The sequence below is a fragment of the Pinus tabuliformis genome, chromosome 4_1 (assembly GCF_031772625.1).
Source record: "Pinus tabuliformis cultivar Carrire ecotype Pingquan chromosome 4_1, CPIR1, whole genome shotgun sequence".
NCBI classification, from domain to species: Eukaryota; Viridiplantae; Streptophyta; class Pinopsida; order Pinales; family Pinaceae; genus Pinus; species Pinus tabuliformis.
The window spans coordinates 584,040,727-584,062,924 of NC_142303.1; the positions used below are offsets into that span (position 1 = coordinate 584,040,727).

General features: G+C 36.2%; 1 protein-coding gene across 1 annotated transcript; it reads left to right on the plus strand.

Moving 5' to 3' along the window:
* Positions 1-7,833: 7,833 nt before the first annotated feature.
* LOC149177308 (putative boron transporter 2) lies at positions 7,834-18,444 on the plus strand. The gene is made up of 4 exons (XM_089423379.1): positions 7,834-8,385; positions 17,729-17,824; positions 17,922-18,059; positions 18,155-18,444. Exons 2-4 carry the CDS (start codon positions 17,789-17,791, stop codon positions 18,278-18,280), a joined length of 300 nt encoding a protein of 99 aa, XP_089279505.1. The 5' UTR covers positions 7,834-8,385; positions 17,729-17,788; the 3' UTR covers positions 18,281-18,444.
* The last annotated feature ends 3,754 nt before the right edge of the window (positions 18,445-22,198 follow it).

A 22,198-nucleotide genomic window follows, 5' to 3' on the forward strand; every position in this document is an offset into this window, starting at 1 on the left:
CTATTTAAATTTTGGACAGCTTTTGATGCGGATCGGTGGTCAACAAACCTAGTTTCCTGCGAACAGGTTGAGGCCACCAAAAGTATTTTTATAGAGATATTTTACTACCTGATTATGGAAAATTAATAGAAAAAGGAAGTGCTACCAAGCTTACACACAAAAAAAAATGGCTCAAAAACAAATATTTTTTTTTCTTAAGAAAAAAAACATTAACTTTCATTAATAAAAGAAGTTCCCTTTACATGGATTTCTCAATTGTTTTCAGCCCTTTTAGTTACTACTTTAAACACTTCATCGTCTATGTCTGTTCATCTAACACACTTCTCAAGTCTTTGTCTTACAGATTCTTCAAAACATTCTAATTGAAAATAAAAATAAACATCACAGATATTTTTATGAGACTCCTCACTATACATATATAGTTATGTTAAGCCTTGATACAAAAACAAAATCAGGAATTTTTTCCTTCATATTGTAAAGAATCCAGTTTTTTTTATGGATCCAGTTTCAAAAACTGAAAATTTGATCATACTTGGTTTAATATTTCTTCCTTCTTTTGATAGGCCATCTACCACCATGTTATGTTTTATGTGGATATGTCAAAAGGAAATCTTCTTGAAAACCCTGTTCAGAGTCTAATCCTCCACATCCAATTTATGTTTTCTGTGGATATGTCAAAAGAAAATCCTCTTGAAAACTTTATTCAGGAGTCTAATCCTCCTCATCCAATTTGACAATAGTGAGGACTTCAAAGTAAATCTCATATTTACCGAATCAATGATCACTTTAGAGTCTCTAAAGACGGAAATCTCTAAAATAGAGATCCATTTTGCACAGCGTATAACTCCCCATAGAGCCAATACCTCTGCTCTATTGTTTGATCCCAACCCACTGAACCAGTAAAAATGGAAGACCTCTTTGGGCTATATTGCAATAACTGCCCCACTGCCACATACCATATCTATTGATACCCCATCAAAAAAGCCTACAGAGAATTTTGTCCATACATTCTTCATTTGATAGTAAGGATTGAAACTTTATCCTTAGCTCGACTAATCTCAAAAAAATAAATCAAGACCTTCAAGCAATTACTTATATTCACAATTATAATATGATTATAATTAAGTTCTTGTTTTTCTAAATTTACATAGTCTCTATTTTGAATAAATATATTAAAATAATTTACAATAAAACAAATACTTATAATAATTAATTAAATATTAAAATAAATTTTATTTTATTTTAATAATATTAAAAATTATTATTTTTTAATATACAAAATAGAATTTTAATTTTAAAAATTTTGAATAAGAAATTTATTCCCAAAATTCCGATTCCCAACAAAGTAGCAATGTTTCATTCCTTTTCCTGAACTCCCATAAATATGAAAACAAGAAAATGAATCTAGAAAGTGTTAGAAAACCATTCCAAAATAGGTATGAAAAAATTAAAATAAAATAAATAAACAAATTTTAAAATAAATAAATTCACAAACTAATTTAAAACTTAGAGAAAGATTTTTTGGCGAAAATCACATGGAATATCATTTGTCAAAGAATCTTTAAAACTTATTTAAATATTTTTTTTATAATAAATATATTAATCTTATTTTTAATTATATATTTATAAATGTTCAATTCTTATTATATTACAATGTCCTGCTTACAATCACATTAGATCTCAGTTTTACAATCTTTGTTACAACATTGACCTTCCTAGCATTTTACAATGTCAAAATTATAGTGAGCTCGGAAGGCTTCTCTCCAAGCTTTTTGAGCATAGGAATAAAATCTTAAATCAAAATAAATAATTCGTTTCTTTAGGTCCGATAGACCAATGTTTGGTCTCAGCAGACGTTAACCATCATCATCATCATCATCATTAAATTAATCTAACTAATTTGAATTTAATATTATTTTAAATAAAAATATTAATAAAATAAAATCAAACATAACAAATTAATAATAAATTTATTTAACTAATTTTTAACTACTAATTCTTAATAGTTATTTCTAAACTGGAATCAGATGCATTTTCACTTTTATCCTGATAATGAACCACATTAAATGGTTCCAAAGGTCAACCAACAACTCATGATATGATTAATCCAAAAAAAATTATCAAAATCAATGTAAATCACAAAAATCTAAAATAAAACATTTAAATAATAAATTAAAAAAAATATTTAATATATATAAACAAATTAATATATATTATAAATAATAATTTGTTTTTTGAAATTAATATATAACTATGAACATATTTTATATATATATGACCGAGATTCTTGAAATCATCCTCACTCATCTCATATTCATACACACTCAAAAAAAATTACACCATTGTTGGTATCATCCCAAGACCCTTTTTCCTTCCCAAAAACATATCATTTATCCATACATTTTCATCATATATCCCTCAAAATCCTTGAATATTGATTATTAATCGTTTTATAGTTATTAAATTGCATAGAAATTAATTTAGGGGTTTTATGTTCAAGAATTGGAAGTTTTTGATGACATGGTTACAGGAAGTACCCACATCCTGTAATGAGCTTATCATTTGACATGTGGCGCAGCAGATGAGCTAGAACGAAAGGCATGGGCGAAAAGCAGAATGTCCAAGCATGGACAAACACCTATCTCCCAGCCAAATCGAACCTCCTATGTATGCGGTCAACTCAAGTCAAAGCAGGGCACTCTGGCAGATAAAAGCAGCAACAACATCGTTCCATTTTCATTTTAGTTTTTGTTCTTTTTGAAACACTTAGCATGGAAACATTTTGAAAAGGCTTATGTAATAAAAGCGGCAACAGCTGAATGTACATTCATTGTATCGATGACATGGCTGTGCGTACGCATATGTAAATACAGTCAGGTTAATGTTTGAAGGGTTGAATCGTTGAATCGTTTTCTCATAACAGAGTTTTAAGTTAATACAAATACCTATTCACAGTCACGACGTGTGTATACCTCTTGCATTGATTTGATAGCTGATCGATTATAGCCAGTGTACCCTTAGGACGCGGACGGGCCCTGCGTTCTTCGATTGGTATATTGTTCATTTGTTTTGTTACATTTCGGTTATCACATGTTCGCACAGTATTTATATTGGATTCGATTTATATAGCATATGGTTTGCATCACAGTTACGATTACATAGCTTTCGATTTACACAGCCTATGGTTTGCATAGCAGTTACATAGCTTTCGATTTACACAGCCTATGGTTTGCATAGCAGTTACATAGCTTTCGATTTCCATAGCCTTTGATTTTCATTGCATGTATATGGTGTGCGCTTATGAATGGTTTATGGTTATGTTGAATGGTCAGCACTAGGATCTGGAAGGGAGTCTTGTAAGGGATTCGATCCCTATGTGACTTATAGAGACATTATCATAAACTCTGTTTTGTTTCACAGTTCATTTATGTTCTCTTTATATAGTTTGATAGTGTAAATATCTTTGCATGCTGTGTGTGTTTACCAAACAAGGGTTTTCTGGGTGATATCTCTGTAAGGAGGTTAAAATCATTGTTACAGTCATACACAGTACTTAGGTTCACGGTTTGATTTGATAGATGCATCTCATAACAAGCACTGTAATCAAGCATATCAGTAGGGTAATCTAGGTGTGTGAATGATAGGCTACATATTCCGGTCTTCCGTAAAGAAGCCTTGTAACCTACATCATAATCACTTGGCCAGAGATTCTTTATGTCTATATATTTTAGACCACGCCTCTAAGCTTACGCACCTCAGTCGATATTAAATATAGAGTCTAGTCTAGTACCCTAGCTGGAACCACTACATTTTGGCGCCGTTGCCGGGGAGGCGTACGTAAAGGATTCAAACAAAAAGAAAAAAAATTCAATACACAAAAACAAACAAAAACACAGTTAGAAATCATGTTCATTTATGCCTAGACTTAGGGACAATCAAGGGAGATTTGTAAGAACCCCCCACCATCTCAAAACTAACCCATCATCATCAGGAGCAGACTCTCCAGGGAATACAACACCATCTGAGGAGGATATTCAAACATTGGCAGAAAGATTTTATTCAGGACAACACATTACTCTTGCTGAGAGGGAAACTCTATTTGCACATAAATCACAGCAGCAACCCTTTCCTAAATCTTCTACACAAGGGAAAAGTAGTACCATTACCAAGCAATCTTCCTTTCTCTCTTTTCCACCAAGAGACACCAAGAGACCAATTAGAATGGCTGAGGAGGGATCTGGATCAGTTCCCCATCAAGAGGAGGAGGAATCAACTTTTAAATTCCCTATACAAGAACCACAGGAGGATGAGGAGATCAACATGAAAAATATACCCCCATCCGTGCTACCCAATTTCTATGGTATGGCTTCAGAGGATCCGGACTCATTCTTATTCGAGTTTGACATTGTATGTCGAACTTATGGCTATACGGATGATGCTCATAGACTCAGATTGTTTCCAGCCACATTAAAGGCAGCAGCCTTGAAATGGTTTATGGGGCTAGGTGAGCATGCCATAGTAGATTGGGATGGCATGAGGAGAATATTTCTGAGGAAATATCAGCCTTATTGCAGATCCAAAGACTCTAAAGATGACATATTTAGAATGAGTCAGCAGGAGGATGAAACCTTAGAAGAATATCTAGAACGGTTTGTCTATAACTTGCAAAAATCTAAACACCGAACAATGCCTCCTGATCTAGTCCGCACAATATTCTTGAAAGGTATCCGGGAAGAATACATGGATGATCTCAACTTAATGGGCAAAGGTGACATCTCTGCCTTACCCTTTGAAGAAATAGCTGAACTGTGTGAAAAATATTCAAGAAGTAAAGCCAAAATGGGAAAGAGAACCTTGTCATCTAGGGTCACAAAAACTGCCTCTGCTAGTGTCACCCGGGCTGAAATTGGTAATCTTTTAGAAGAGTTCAAAACAGATTTGTTGAGCACTCTAGGAAACCAAATTGATACCTTAAAAGCCAAAAAGAAACAGGAGGAAGAAGACAATATCATGGCTATTTTCTGCCCCAAGTGTCGCAAGAAACATGCATTAAAAGACTGCCCTCTAGAGAATATCCAAGTATGTGCTTTCTGTACTAAGCATCATGATATGTTTAACTGTCCTAAAGTTAAAATTTTGCAGAACTGTAACATGGCAGCCAGCACAGAGATGGAGAACGTGTACTACATGGGTGCAAAGCGACCATGGCAGCCAAGGCAAGCACCCCAAGGTATGTTTCCTAATCAAAATATGCAATTTCCTATGAATGATCAGATGTATGCACAAAACTCATGGAATATACCTATGCCATGGCAGCATGGAAACCAACAACAAAATCAATGGAGACCGTCTCAACAGTATTCCCAATCCTACCATCCATATCCTCAATCATACCCACCTTACTCACAGTCATATCAGCAGTACCAACAGCCATATCCATCACATTCACAGCCATATCAGCAGCACCCTCAGCAAGTTGTTTATCAGCCCCAACCTGCTCAACAAACACTGCCTGCTCCTCCACAAATAAATGTACCACAACTTCAATTTCCAACTAACCCACAACCTCCCAGACCCACACAAATACCTGCTCAAACTGTCCCAAATCCGAACAATAGAGCAGAGAGGCCAGCCTATAATGTAGAGGAAGGAACCTCCTACTCCACACTGCCTTTGCAAAACATTAATCTGAGGTCTGGTAGGGTGCTTCAAAAGGATTCTCCAATAACAGATCAGCAAGAAGAAAACTTAGAAAAAGAAAATGAAATGACAACTCAAACAAAACCAAGCAGTGAAACCAAGGACAAACAGATGCAATCACTGCACCCACCTTTTCCAGACCGTTTGGTCCAAGTAAAACCACCACTGCCTCCACCACAATTTGATGTCTTGGATGAACTTAAAAATGTCTACATAAAAATCCCTTTGCTGCAAGCTATAAAGGACATTCCTATCTACACCAAAGCCATCAAAGACATGTGTCTCAAGAAACCTGCTAGAAAGAGGATTGATCCTCAGACCATTCATGTTTTAGGAAATTTAGCAGGCCTTATGACCAATACCATCTCCATGGAGAAGTATGTTGATCCGAGCATTCCAAAAGTGACCACCATCATTAACAACATACGGATTCCAAACACCTTGATAGATCTAGGAGCCGCAATCAATGTCATGACCCTTGAAACCATGAGAACACTCCAGCTTATGAATTTGCAACATACCACGATTGTTCTTGAACTAGCTGATAGGTCCAAAGTCATTCCTGAGGGGATTTTGGAAGATATCATTGTCTCACTGGACTCTTGGGAGTATCCAGTGGATTTCCTAGTCCTTCAACCCAAATCCAATCTAGGAGGACATCCTATCATTCTAGGTAGACCATGGTTAGCGACTGTTGATGCATTTATTGGATGCCGATCAGGTAACATGATTGTCTCTAGAGGGACCGAAAGGAAACAACTCACCCTCTATCCATCGGCACAATCACCTGCAGTAACACATAACTTGTGGCTTGATGATAAATTTAATGACAAAGAGGAAGTACAATCTGTTTTTAGCATTGACCAGATCTATGATTTCCACGAAGACAATAATGATTTGGTAGAACTATTTCTTTCTCAACCTGATGTATCTGAAAATTTGAGAAATGAACAATATAATGCTGCAGATGTACTTCTGGCTCAAAACTTTCAAGAAACATGCACTATCCACTCCTTGCAATCTACATTTCATGACATCTTTCCAGTTCAATCCATCACCAATACACAGAGTCAAGTCATAGAGATCAGTCCAGGGAAAACTTTGAACATAGGCAACCACCTAGACTCATCTCAACAAGAGAAATTGATTAGACTCTTGACGAAGTACCAAAAAGCCTTCGCTTGGGATTACACTGACATGCATGGGATTCACCCCGACACATGCACTCACCACATCTACACAGATAGCACCATTAAACTGGTGAGGCAACCACAAAGAAGAATGAACCCCATGCTCCAAGACATTGTCAGAGAGGAGTTGCAAAAACTTTTGAGAGTCAACTTTATATATCCTATTTCTGACAGTCAGTGGGTATCCCCATTGGTTATTGTGCCCAAGAAAAATGGCAAGTGGCGCATCTGTGTTGATTACAGACAGCTGAACAAAGCAACGCTCAAAGACTACTTCCCACTGCCATTCATTGATCAAGTGTTAGACACCCTAGCCGGCAAATCATCATTTTCCTTTCTTGACGGTTTCAGTGGCTACAACCAGATCCGGATTGCCTCTGAAGACCAGGACAAAACCACCTTCACCTGTCCTTGGGGCACCTATGCCTACAATGTTTTGCCATTTGGACTTTGTAACGCTCCAGCTACATTTCAGCGAGCTGTGTTAGCTATTTTTGCTGATTTGATTCATGATTGTGTTGAAGTGTATATGGATGATTTTTCAGTATATGGCAATTCTTTTGAACATGCATTAGAAAATCTAGAGAGAGTTTTGAAAAGGTGTATTGAAGCTAACCTGTCCCTCAGCAACGAAAAGTGCTTCATGATGTTAAATGAAGGGATAGTGTTGGGCCATTATATCTCTTTTCAAGGCATCCAGGTTGACCCAGCCAAGATCCAGATTATTGCCGATTTGCCTATTCCACAGAATCAAAGCAAGGTTAATTTTAGGGGCGAATAATCGCCCAAAGGCGAAATTTAAGGCTTTTTATATTTTAATGGGGCGAATTTTTAATTAAATAATAAAAACTTTTTTATATAATTAGCCCTCATTTTATTTAAAAATTAACTTATTTTTTAATTTTAGCCCAGGGCGGGTAAACTAACCGAATGGTATTTTTCTTAAAATCGCCCCATTTTGATATTTGCTCCCGGTTTGGGATAGCAAAATCGCCATTTCTGATTTACAGTTTGGGTTTTCTGATTTGGGAGTAGGGTTTTCTGGTTTGGGAGTGGTTTGTGAGGGTCGATTTGGTCCTGGGAGGTTAGATTTGATTTGTTTTCAAATGGAGGGCGCTCCCTGTTTTCACAGATTCAGCCCGCTGTTTGCATGCTGTTTTCACGGATTCAGCCCGCTGTTTGCATGAATTCCGGATTTATGGTGTATATGGCTCCCTGGTCCCTGTATAAAAATGGTTTTGAAATAAGTTTTTTCACTCAGATCTAAATGTTCTAGTTACCAGCAACAGTTTCGGTGCCGGTGCGATATTTTTGCATTTTCAATCAGCTTATTCTTCTCTTGTTTTCGTATCCATGGTTTCTTGGATTTGAACGGCTCATGCCATTGCAGCAGCAAAAACAACAGTCTCGGTATTTGACAGAATTGTTGGCTGAGCGCGAGAAATTAGCCCCTTTATGCAGGTCCTGCCCATCTGTAGCCGGCTTTTGAATCAGGGTAAGTGGCTTCATATGTCTTCCACTTATTAGTAATTTACGATTCAGTTGCCTTGTGTAGCCAATTCTGGAAAATGTTACTATGGACATTTGCAGTTTGTTTTTATCTCATTTTATTCAATTGTTTACAAAGAGCATATATACAGGCATGTTCAAGCAGTCTCTTATAACTGATTCTGTGATGTTTCTAAGGGACAGTATTCTGAAATAATATCATCACACCAGATTTTGACTAATTGCTAGTCAAAAGAGCTCACATCCAAGTAGTACATTTTACGTAGTTAAATGCATTCAAATGCCTGTATTTGGTCCATCAACAATGTTGCAGGCGTCCAAGCAGTCAAAAGGTCATGTTATTTTATTTATCAATTATTTGGGCAGCATCAAAATTTTATATTTTTTAAATATTCCATTGTAAAGCAAAACGGCTCTGATCAATGTCTATAACATTATTTAATCTTTCGATGTGGAGATGCAAAGGCTCTAGGTAATTGAACGAGTGAAATTTAGATGCTGCTAATCCTTACAATTTCCATGTCCACATGTTACCTGAGGGATCTTGAATCTTTATGTTTAGACGTTGTGCAGATTCAAATATTGACTATTGTCATTTGGGATTTAAACTCAATGTTGGTTAAAATTGAAGGAGTTTTTCAATTTGACAGGAAAGCATAACGTGAAGAAAATGGTTCTAACCCTCAGGAAGACATGCTTTAATAGATCCCACACAAAATTGTTATGAGCTGCATCATTTGGAATCTATCGAACTCTGATGGAGTAAGGGTGCACAAATGGCAATGAGCAAAACTCTTCTTGTTTCAGAGATTTGAAGGATTGATCTGTATTGGAGAAGGAAACGGCAGCAATGAATTTGTTGTGCTTGATCATGTGGAGATCAAGACCATTCATGGTCATCAATTTGCATTTCATGGTGAGTGGGAAGTGTTTTCTCTCAGACCCTCCTAGAATAAAATCCCTAACCTCACTCAAAGGGCGAGTTGGAGGACACAATCAAGCGGGTCACTAGCTATCACTTATTAACTCACTCCGCTCTTTAGGCTAAGAAAATTCCGTACCAAGGGGGGAAGTCCCTACACTAACCCTAAGACTATTGTTGATATAGCAGAGAAATCTCGTTTAGGATTAGTCTCTACCTAACTAACTCAATCTGGGGGATGTTCTAAGTTTGGAAACAAGAAAATTCTCAAAGGAAAAGTCAGACACAAACGGTGGCTTGGATTAATTTGTTTAATGTGAAGAAGTATTTGCAATTTTTACAAAGCCCATCAGAGTGATCAAATGTCAAATGTCAACCGTGAAAGTGTTGTTGTCATGACATAATGGGTTGGTGAAAAATGCTTACTAAGAAATCTTGTGGAATAAAATTATCTTGCCTTATCTACAATTCTGGATCTGTGTTATTTGCTAAGGTTCAATGTTCACCATTTTGCCCAAAACGGGAACTAGACATGCTTAAACCTTCCACACTCCTCAAAATAGTTTCGCTTACACTGTTTGATTTATAAAACAGAGAATGCCAAGCCAACTGAGCAATGGCATGAATGACATTTTTAAGGGTTCATATAAAGTATGCTCAACTGTATTGAATGTTTCTTTATTTTGCTGCCAAGTTTATCCACGGTGACTGTTTTTATATACAACACTGGAGTTGCTCGTAGTATGCATAATATTTGACTAGACCATGTCGAGCATTGCAAAAATTTGCTTTTCTCTTAATTTTGAGCATGGCTGAATCTCTGCTTCCACTTATTCTGCTATGTTTTTTAGAGCATGCAATGGATTTTTCATATTTAACATTATCTTGCCATTTACCCCGGTCATTTGGACTTTGATAAACCATTGACAACACGTTTTTAACAAGCAAAGTGGCCTACATTGTTGAACCATTTGAGGAATGATCCAAGATATTTAGCAGCAGTGGATTTCTCATCTCAGAAATTTTAAATATCCCTACGGTTGATGTTAATGGCATCTCTGAAAACACTGCTGTAAGGCTTCTCTCAATTTGTATTGGTGTTTTTGAACAATACCCTGCCAATCCCAAGGTTTCGCTCTCCAATTGCCAGAATATTTCAATGCAAATTCTTTCTTATACAAGTTAGAATTAGTGGCTTGCTTGGTTATGAATTTCTTTCATCAAAAGGTTCAATGATGCACACACTTTAAGCCATGACTTCACTGCCCTTGAATGTGCAGAGGTGGTCTGCTCATGTTTGGCAGATGCCTCCCAGGATCATCTAGCTAGGTCCTCTCAGGCATGGGTACTTTTCAGGGCCCAGGCAATATCGTTAGACAGTGTATTGGATCATTCTTAGTGATTGATTCCATGGTAGATTCTTCTTTTTACCCTTTTCCTCTTCATCCTGTCTTTTGTAACTCTAGTTAATCTCTTGCACTCTATCCTCTTTCCACTTTTTTGATCTCATATTTAGTTCATGTTCTCTTGTTTGATCCTGTTATATTTTGTTTTATGCTTTTGGGGTAGCATAGGGTGCCCCTACATATTGGCATCACTGGTTGTACTTCTTAGTCCTGTTTACCTATCTGTCAGGCTTTATTTAGACTTAAAATAAAATTATCTTGCCTTATCTACAATTCTGGATCTGTGTTATTTGCTAAGGTTCAATGTTCACCATTTTGCCCAAAACGGGAACTAGACATGCTTAAACCTTCCACACTCCTTTCCTAGGATGACACATGCTTAAACGTGAACTACCAGACAGCTAACACCTATGCGCCAACCTTGTGCATTGTGAGTAATCATTGTATTTTAAGACAAGTCTGACTCCTAAAACATCTCAAGCTAAAAGTTGTATGGAAATCATTTGATTTCTTTGGTTCTGTACATAAGGGGAATGATTCTAAAAGGATAAATTGTATTCTCATCGATACATTCTTTCCAGTAATTCATTGTAAGTTCACCCTATGTCATTATGGTAACAAAGAGCTCCTATATTTATTGCTTTCTTCAAAGACAAAATGTCTGCCACTTATTAGTAATTTACCATTCAGTTGCCTTGTGTAGCCAATTCTGGAAAATGTTACTATGGACATTTGCAGTTTGTTTTCATCTCATTTTATTCAATTGTTTACAAAGAGCATATATACAGGCATATTCAAGCAGTCTCTTATAACTGATTCTGTGATGTTTCTAAGGGACAGTATTCTGAAATAATATCATCACACCAGATTTTGACTAATTGCTAGTCAAAAGAGCTCACATCCAAGTTAGTACATTTTACGTAGTTAAATGCATTCAAATGCCTGTATTTGGTCCATCAACAATGTTGCAGGCGTCCAAGCAGTCAAAAGGTCATGTTCTTTTATTTATCATTTTTTTGGGCAGCATCAAAATTTTATATTTTTTAAATATTCCATTGGAAAGCAAAACAGCTCTGATCAATGTCTGTAACATTATTTAATCTTGTGATGTGGAGATGCAAAGGCTCTAGGTAATTGAACGAGTGAACTTTAGATGCTGCTAATCCTTACAATTTCCATGTCCACATGTTACCTGAGGGATCTTGAATCTTTATGTTTAGACGTTGTGTAGATTCAAATATTGACTATTGTCATTTGGGATTTAAACTCAATGTTGGTTAAAACTGAAGGAGTTTTTCAATTTGACAGGAAAGCATAACGTGAAGAAAATGGTTCTAACCCTCAGGAAGACATGCTTTAATAGATCCCACACAAAATTGTTATGAGCTGCATCATTTGGAATCTATCGAACTCTGATGGAGTAAGGGTGCACAAATGGCAATGAGCAAAACTCTTCTTGTTTCAGAGATTTGAAGGATTGATCTGTATTGGAGAAGGAAATGACAGCAATGAATTTGCTGTGCTTGATCATGTGGAGATCAAGACCATTCATGGTCATCAATTTGCATTTCATGGTGAGTGGGAAGTGTTTTCTCTCAGACCCTCCTAGAATAAAATCCCTAACCTCACTCAAAGGGGGAGTTGGAGGACACAATCAAGTGGGTCACTAGCTATCACTTATTAACTCACTCCGCTCTTTAGGCTAAGAAAATTCCGTACCAAGGGGGGAAATCCCTACACTAACCCTAAGACTATTGTTGATATAGCAGAGAAATCTCGTTTAGGATTAGTCTCTACCTAACTAACTCAATCTGGGGGATGTTCTAAGTTTGGAAACAAGAAAATTCTCAAAGGAAAAGTCAGACACAAACGGTGGCTTGGATTAATTTGTTTAATGTGAAGAAGTATTTGCAATTTTTACAAAGCCCATCAGAGTGATCAAATGTCAAATGTCAACCGTGAAAGTGTTGTTGTCATGACATAATGGGTTGGTGAAAAATGCTTACTAAGAAATCTTGTGGAATAAAATTATCTTGCCTTATCTACAATTCTGGATCTGTGTTATTTGCTAAGGTTCAATGTTCACCATTTTGCCCAAAACGGGAACTAGACATGCTTAAACCTTCCACACTCCTTTCCTAGGACGACACATGCTTAAACGGGAACTACCAGACAGCTAACACCTATGCGCCAACCTTGTGCATTGTGAGTAATCATTGTATTTTAAGACAAGTCTGACTCCTAAAACATCTCAAGCTAAAAGTTGTATGGAAATCATTTGATTTCTTTGGTTCTGTACATAAGGGGAATGATTCTAAAAGGATAAATTGTATTCTCATCGATACTTTCTTTCCAGTAATTCATTGTAAGTTCACCCTATGTCATTATGGTAACAAAGAGCTCCTATATTTATTGCCTTCTTCAAAGACAAAATTTCTGCCACTTATTAGTAATTTACCGTTCAGTTGCCTTGTGTAGCCAATTCTGGAAAATGTTACTATGGACATTTGCAGTTTGTTTTTATCTCATTTTATTCAATTGTTTACAAAGAGCATATATACAGGCATATTCAAGCAGTCTCTTATAACTGATTCTGTGATGTTTCTAAGGGACAGTATTCTGAAATAATATCATCACACCAGATTTTGACTAATTGCTAGTCAAAAGAGCTCACATCCAAGTTAGTACATTTTACGTAGTTAAATGCATTCAAATGCCTGTATTTGGTCCATCAACAATGTTGCAGGTGTCCAAGCAGTCAAAAGGTCATGTTCTTTTATTTATCATTTCTTTGGGCAGCATCAAAATTTTATATTTTTTAAATATTCCATTGGAAAGCAAAACAGCTCTGATCAATGTCTGTAACATTATTTAATCTTGTGATGAGGAGATGCAAAGGCTCTAGGTAATTGAACGAGTGAACTTTAGATGCTGCTAATCCTTACAATTTCCATGTCCACATGTTACCTGAGGGATCTTGAATCTTTATGTTTAGACGTTGTGTAGATTCAAATATTGACTATTGTCATTTTGGATTTAAACTCAATGTTGGTTAAAACTGAAGGAGTTTTTCAATTTGACAGGAAAGCATAACGTGAAGAAAATGGTTCTAACCCTCAGGAAGACATGCTTTAATAGATCCCACAAAATTGTTATGAGCTGCATCATTTGGAATCTATCGTACTCTGATGGAGTAAGGGTGCACAAATGGCAATGAGCAAAACTCTTCTTGTTTCAGAGATTTGAAGGATTGATCTGTATTGGAGAAGGAAATGGCAGCAATGAATTTGTTGTGCTTGATCATGTGGAGATCAAGACCATTCATGGTCATCAATTTGCATTTCATGGTGAGTGGGAAGTGTTTTCTCTCAGACCCTCCTAGAATAAAATCCCTAACCTCACTCAAAGGGGGAGTTGGAGGACACAATCAAGTGGGTCACTAGCTATCACTTATTAACTCACTCCGCTCTTTAGGCTAAGAAAATTCCGTACCAAGGGGGGAAATCCCTACACTAACCCTAAGACTATTGTTGATATAGCAGAGAAATCTCGTTTAGGATTAGTCTCTACCTAACTAACTCAATCTGGGGGATGTTCTAAGTTTGGAAACAAGAATATTCTCAAAGGAAAAGTCAGACACAAACGGTGGCTTGGATTAATTTGTTTAATGTGAAGAAGTATTTGCAATTTTTACAAAGCCCATCAGAGTGATCAAATGTCAAATGTCAACCGTGAAAGTGTTGTTGTCATGACATAATGGGTTGGTGAAAAATGCTTACTAAGAAATCTTGTGGAATAAATTTATCTTGCCTTATCTACAATTCTGGATCTGTGTTATTTGCTAAGGTTCAATGTTCACCACTTTGCCCAAAACGGGAACTAGACATGCTTAAACCTTCCACACTCCTCAAAATAGTTCCGCTCACACTGTTTGATTTATAAAACAGAGGATGCCAAGCCAACTGAGCAATGGCATGAATGACATTTTTAAGGGTTCATATAAAGTATGCTCAACTGTATTGAATGTTTCTTTATTTTGCTGCCAAGTTTATCCACGGTGACTGTTTTTATATACAACACTGGAGCTGCTCGTAGTATGCATAATATTTGACTAGACCATGTCGAGCATTGCAAAAATTTGCTTTTCTCTTAATTTTACCCATGGCTGAATCTCTGATTCCACTTATTCTGCTATGTTTTTCAGAGCATGCAATGGATTTTTCATATTTAACATTATCTTGCCATTTACCCCGGTCATTTGGACTTTGATAAACCACTGACAACATGTTTTTAACAAGCAAAGTGGCCTACATTGTTGAACCATTTGAGGAATGATCCAAGATATTTAGCAGCAGTGGATTTCTCATCTCAGAAATTTTAAATATCCCTACGGTTGATGTTAATGGCATCTCTGAAAACACTGCCGTAAGGCTTCTCTCAATTTGTATTGGTGTTTTTGAACAATACCCTGCCAATCCCAAGGTTTTGCTCTCCAATTGCCAGAATATTTCAATGCAAATTCTTTCTTATACAAGTTAGAATTAGTGGCTTGCTTGGTTACGAATTTCTTTCATCAAAAGGTTCAATGATGCACACACTTTAAGCCATGACTTCACTGCCCTTGAATGTGCAGAGGTGGTCTGCTCATGTTTGGCAGATGCCTCCCAGGATCATCTAGCTAGGTCCTCTCAGGCATGGGTACTTTTCAGGGCCCAGGCAATATCGTTAGACAGTGTATTGGATCATTCTTAGTGATTGATTCCATGGTAGATTCTTCTTTTTACCCTTTTCCTCTTCATCCTTTCTTTTGTAACTCTAGTTAATCTCTTGCACTCTATCCTCTTTCCACTTTTTTGATGTCATATTTAGTTCATGTTCTCTATCCATGTTCTTTTGCTTCCAGAAAAAGTTGAAAGGACAACCTCTATCTCTCAACCATATCCTTAAGCTTCGAAATGGAGACAAGCAGTGCGTGTCACATTACCAATCCACCAGGTATATTACAGAACTTAAAATATTATAAAATACTTAGTGAGATATTAGACCTGTCCTTGAGCGTCTGACCAAGATACGAAAGAACATATTATAAGAATTATCAGTGTGGATGATAATATTTATTTTCTTAAATATTAAAGAAAATAACAGGGAGAAATGTATGACACTTGTTGTTGCATATGGAAATTAAATTTTTGAAGTTAATATGCATTTGTTTGTTGTTTTAGGCTTTTGACCACTTGTAATGATGGAATTGTTAGGCAAACTTTATTTTAAACTGATGATACAGTAACAAATATATCTTGAAGAAACTCCAGTTGCATTTCACTATAAAAACACCATAATGCTACTCATTACACATGTTAGCCAATGTTGTTTAAAAAATATGTTAAAGGATAAATATCATTTTAGAGGATTTTAGTAAATCTGCATTTTCATAGCTGAGTCAATTACCCATAAAATTATGCCTTACATTATACTATCAAATTATGAGGCTGAGGCTCTCTTACAGTAGAATTTCCCTTGAATTTACCCGAAACTTTGAAATGGTTTCCAAAACACGCAAGGATATGGTTACCTGGGTCATAAATCCAAATGCAGCAGTTACGTGTAAACTTGGAAACACTCTTTTTATATGTTGAATATTGTTCCTTTTTTGCAAATTTTTATGTTTCATTTAGAAAGATTCTGCTATTTTTTTTAGTTTTGTTGTTCTGAGTGGGTACCACAAGGTTTGGGTTCCTCAAACCTGCAATTTATGAAACAAGATTCTGAAGAAATGCAGAGAACAACGTTATGTTGGCAGTTGGCACATTTCTGTTTTGGCAACACCTCAGAAAATTGTCAGGGGCATTTCTAGGATGTTTTGTACCTCAAAATGGTTCTGCTACATAAACAGGTGGTTAGGTTGCAGGAGTTTTCAGCAACCTTACAAAGACTTGGTAGGTAATAATATTTGTCTTATTCTGAAGAACTATATTGATAGAATTGAGTTATAGAAAATCTATATGATTCTGCATTTCCTAGGTTTGAGTCTACTTTTGAGTTTGGTAAGCAAAAAAATGTTCAGCAAATCACACTTACAACACACAGCTGTAGCTGGCCTTCAGATACAGAAATATGGCCAAAGTACTGATATGGTCATATCTGGCCATATATATGAATAATACTGTCAATATGTCATGGACCTTATTTTTGTTATATATTGACTGTATTGTATTTGGTTGTATTTTATCGTATTCAGCTGTATTTGCTTTTTCCAAATATAAATTTTGGACTAGACTCTTATTTCGGTCATATTTGTTTTTTCCTCAAATATGGATATTTATGGTATTTGTACATGTATGCACCAAATACAGCAAACAAGCATTTTGAGTTAGAGAAATATGATTCTCTTACCATATATTCTCAAAGCTACAAAAACTTGAAAATGCAAAAATAATCTTCGGTAGATGTATAGATATAAATTTGTTATAGCCCATGCGTGCATTTGAGATAACCCTAGATTCATCTTGGCCACAATCATGGATCCTGCTTTGAGAGTAGCTTTGCCTCCCCCTCCAGGCCCTGAAGTGGCTGTGTTTCGAAGTTTGGTGTCTGCATTAGGGAAATCTTTAAAGTCTCAGCCAATTTGTTTTGTGAAGAAGCTGGAGAACATTCTTGAAGTCTCCATCCCTATTTCATCCTGAAGGCATAAATGTCTCTGGTCACAGCGTTGCATCCCAACTTGCCCAACAAAATGAGTTCAACTTAAGAAAACCTTCTTCATACCATTATGACTTCTCTTAGGATTTTTGGTATGCAAATTACCTCAGTAAATATATATTATTTAGAACCATGTTGTAATTTTTGTCAGGGTTCATGTTTAGGTTCAACTGTCACTGGCTACCCTATTCTGGAAGAGCTTTTTCTCTCCTGAAGACATCTTGATCTAACTCTTCATTCTTTGTTTTCACCTCCATAAAAAATCTCTAGTGGATTCATAAATTTTCCTTTTATTGTGACAGACTATTTTATGTGGTATTGTTGGCATACCTCCTTCAAATGGTGTTATTCCTGAATCTCCAATGCACATGAAAGGCTTAGCTACCCTCAAACATCAGGTACCAATATATTGGAATTATCAATTGCAGCTTCTCAGGGAAAAGACACAATTCAGACATTTTATAGACGAGTAACTTACAAGTACTTTTGTTACAGTTGGTGCTTAGCAAGTTAGTGACAACAATCCGAAAAAGTATGCAGAAAAATTCAACCTTAGGGCAATTATACGGAAACATGCAAGAAGCCTATGAGCAAATGCAGACCCCAATGGTTTATCAGCCTCCACCTGCCTTGGTAATGGTCTTATTTTTGAGTTTGGGTGTTTCATTTTATCTAATTTTCCTCTCCCTTTATTTATTTGTCTTGTCATGTCCCAACCATTTATGCAGGCACTTAAGGAATTGAAAGAGACCACAATTCAGTTGGCTGCAAGTACTGGGAATATGGATGCCCCAGTTGATGAATCAATTTTTAATGTTGACAAGGACGTGGATGAAAGAACAGCAATTGAGTAATTTGTTGCAATCTCTGATGGTGGTTGGCTGCCTTGCAGTAATGCCCATCATTAGAAAGATCCCAACTTCTGTGCTTTGGGGTTACTTTGCCTTCATGGCCATAGAGAGTTTGCCAGGAAATCAATTTTGGGAAAGGCTATTGTTTCTTTTCACTGCTCCAAGCCATAGATACAAGTATGAACTTTATTCAAACTATAATGTGATTGAATTTAATGCTTGTAATATAGTTTTCAAATCTTATCAATGTTGAACTGATGGTTACAGAGAACTTTAGGAGTATCATGCTACATTTCTTGAAACGGTGCCTTTCAAGACAATTGCCACTTTCACCATTTTCCAGACATGTTATTTGCTGGCATGTTTTGGTATCACATGGGTGCCTATAGATGGTGTTCTCTTCCCACTACTAATCATGTTGTAACTTGTTAGTCCCAGCGAGGCAGTATATCCTTCCCAAGTTTTTCAAAGGAGCACATCTTCAAGAATTGGATGCAGCAGAGTATGAAGAAGCCCCTGGAATGCCATGCAATATAACAGTGAGTGCAAGACACATATCAAACAAATTTTAAAAATATTACTCAATTCTATTTCATAAGCCTTGCAGCATGAACAATAATAAATTGAACTGTAACATATTGATTGCAGGAAGCTGGAATTCAGGGGTTCGGACTAGGAAGCATGGGAACAGGTGCAAATGATGGCGAATTTTTGAATGAGATGATTACATGAAGTCGCGGTGAGGTCAAACACATATATAGTCCACGGATAACTAGCTCGAGTGATTGCACACTAATTCATGGATCCGAGTCTACATTAAGTCCCCAAGTTGCAGAAGCTAAACAAATATATAGCCCCCGTATAAGTGAGATCAGACAGACACATAGCCCTCACAGAGGGGAAAAGCATTCGGGCATTCCCCTGGTTAGTCAAGGAAAAAATGCGAGCCCAAGTGCATTTGGTTTGAGGCCACATAAACCAACTTCCAATTAGGTGTTTGGAGTCTAAATCCCCGGCTAGTAATCTTTCCCTTGAGTGAGCATATCTTATGTTTAATAGTACATATTTTGTTGGCTTATCATTATTTAATCATTGTGCCATAAATCACTCGGTTGTATTTGGTGTGTCTTCACAAAGAACCTCTGTCCATCTCAGAGGACAAGGTAGACCATATAGTGCGTGTAAAAAAATGTAATGGAAGTCAAGCTTGAAGTATTTCTGTTTTCTTGAAGCATGAAATCTATTATGTCAGTCTTGTGGTTTTGTAGACCCCGGGCATGCCAAATAAGCATGGTGGTATTAAAGGGTCTTGTGAGTGGTTTGAGCTTCATAGAAAGTCATCCTTATTCTACCAGTTGGATCATAACCACAAAGTTTGCAACCTTTAATGTTTCATTGAAATAAAAAATGTGGAAATTAAACTTGACAAATGAAAAGGAAATGGTAAGGCTTACAATATTAGAACTTCTGTAAATGTTTAGCCATTACCTTTAAAAACTAACCAAGGGAAATGTCAAATGATCAAGGATATGTTGAGATGGAAATATCTATTTTTCATGACAGTAAAACATTTAGATAATGGAAATAAAGAATATGTGCATTCAAGTTAAATCAGATTTATCTTGAATGGTTGGGAAGATTTGTTATTATCTTTAATAATTTAAGTCTTGTAAAGAAAATTCAGAAGGAATAATTTAAGTCTTGTAAAGCAACAAACTTGAAGAAAAACAAAGAATATGAAGCCATATACAAGGAATATGAAGCCTGCGTGTTATGTTAATTTATGAGCAGTTTTATGCTCTGCAGTATAATCTGTGAGAAAATTGGCTACAATATTCAACAGACAGGACATTATGAGTTTCTCAATTTGTGCTATTATATGCTATGGATTTTCTAACCGATATCTTGAAAACGCGGTCTGTACTTGCCATCTATGCCTGAGTTTTGCAGCGGTTTGTTACTTTCAAGCCATGCCTAATGTCATATTGTTTGTTGCAACTTTAATGTAGACAACTAACCAGGAAGGCATTAGGTCATTCATAGAGGATGCTTAGGCATGATTCCAGGCTTTTGAAAATAATTGTGATTTCCATCACTAGTCATAGCACTTGATAGAAAGTTGGGATATTCATGAGTGTGAATTTATGTTTGTGTGTTTACATACTTTCTTATGAATTAACTAATGCTCAGTAGCAGTAGACATTGGACAAGTATATTTGTATACTTCTGTTTTAAATTGAAACAAATCCAGGGCTAAAAGGAATGGATTGATTGCACTAGTCATCCTTCTGTAACTTTCCAACATAGGCTGGAGTAAATAGATTGTAATTTGGGTAATTTTTCTAACTGCAAACAGGAACATACTTGTGTATTGGCAGGGAAGCTATGATGGCTATTATGTCAGGCCAGGTGATCGCACTCCCTTGATCGTGAGCACGATTGTGATCAAGATGGAAGACTTCATAGTCTAGATTGATTGTTTAGCAGTGATAGTTAGTGGGCTCATTCACAAAAGCTTCTATTTCACTAATCCTTTTTATAGAGTTGTCAGATTCAATTTCCAAAGGTTTTAAGTACACTGTAGAGTTGAGTTCTGAGCGAGTTGTGATTCACAGTATATCAGCTATGCCACTTGAATGAAGACAAGCATAATAGAGGTATCAGACTCTGTTATAAGCTTACCTACATATTATAAGGGACTTGGTTGGTTTTTTTATAATTTTATAGACAAGTTCCATGTCGTGGAAATGTGAAAAAAAATAGTGATATTGCCACCATGTGGCTCTTATCATATATGGTTTTATACTTCTTCAAAAAATTCTCTAAGAGTTCACAATGCTAAAATTCACTAGGTCTTTACAAAGTTTTATTATTTAGTGAAAGACTTGCCAAGTTTTTACAAGATTTTATAATTGAGTAAAATATTCGCCATGCCTGGTGAGAGATTCGCCAGAAAATTATATATACATATTATATTATTGATAAAATCGCCTTCCATTTTTCCTATATACCATGGAGATTCGCCCAATTATTATATTTATAAATTTGGGGGGGGGGGTTCTTAAAATTTTCCCTGAATCAAAGAGAGGTAAGAAGTTTTCTTGGGTATGCTAGTTATTACCGTAGATTCATTGAACATTTTAGCAAGATAGCCTTACCTTTGTTTAAACTTCTAGCCAAAGATGTACTTTTCAATTGGACTGAGAACTGCCAACATGCATTTGAACAACTCAAAAACAAACTATCTACCGCACCAGTCCTGAGAGGGCCTAATTGGAGTTTACCATTTCATATTTTTACCGATGCATCTGACACTGCAATAGGTGCATCCTTAGGCCAAAAAGAAGAATCTTGTACATATGCAATTTATTTCATTAGTAAAAATCTCACACCTGCCGAGCTAAACTATACAGTTACAAAAAAGGAAACACTTGCCATCATTTATGTTGTGAATAAATTCCGCCATTACATAACTGGTTATGAAGTCTTTGTACATACTGATCATTCTGCCATTCGACATCTCATGAATAAACCAATAACTAGTGGCAGAGTTACCAGATGGTTACTATTGTTACAGGAATTTAACATCACAGTGTTAGATAGACCAGGCAAAGAAAACCAGGTGGCAGATTTTCTGTCTAGACTGCAAAATCCAGGTGAGATTGTTCCTGTTGAGGATTCTTTTCTGGATGAGCACTTATTTGCAATTTCCATAGTAACTCCTTGGTTTGCTGATTTAGCTAATTACTTGTCTACAGGTAGAACACCTCCACATTTCACTGCAAAGGAAAGGAAAAGACTGATCAAACAAAGTGCTAGATATTCATGGCTTAATGGCAATCTCTTTTACACTGGTTTTGATATGATCATTAGGAGATGTGTACGAAATGATGAGGTAATTGACATTTTAAAATCTTGCCA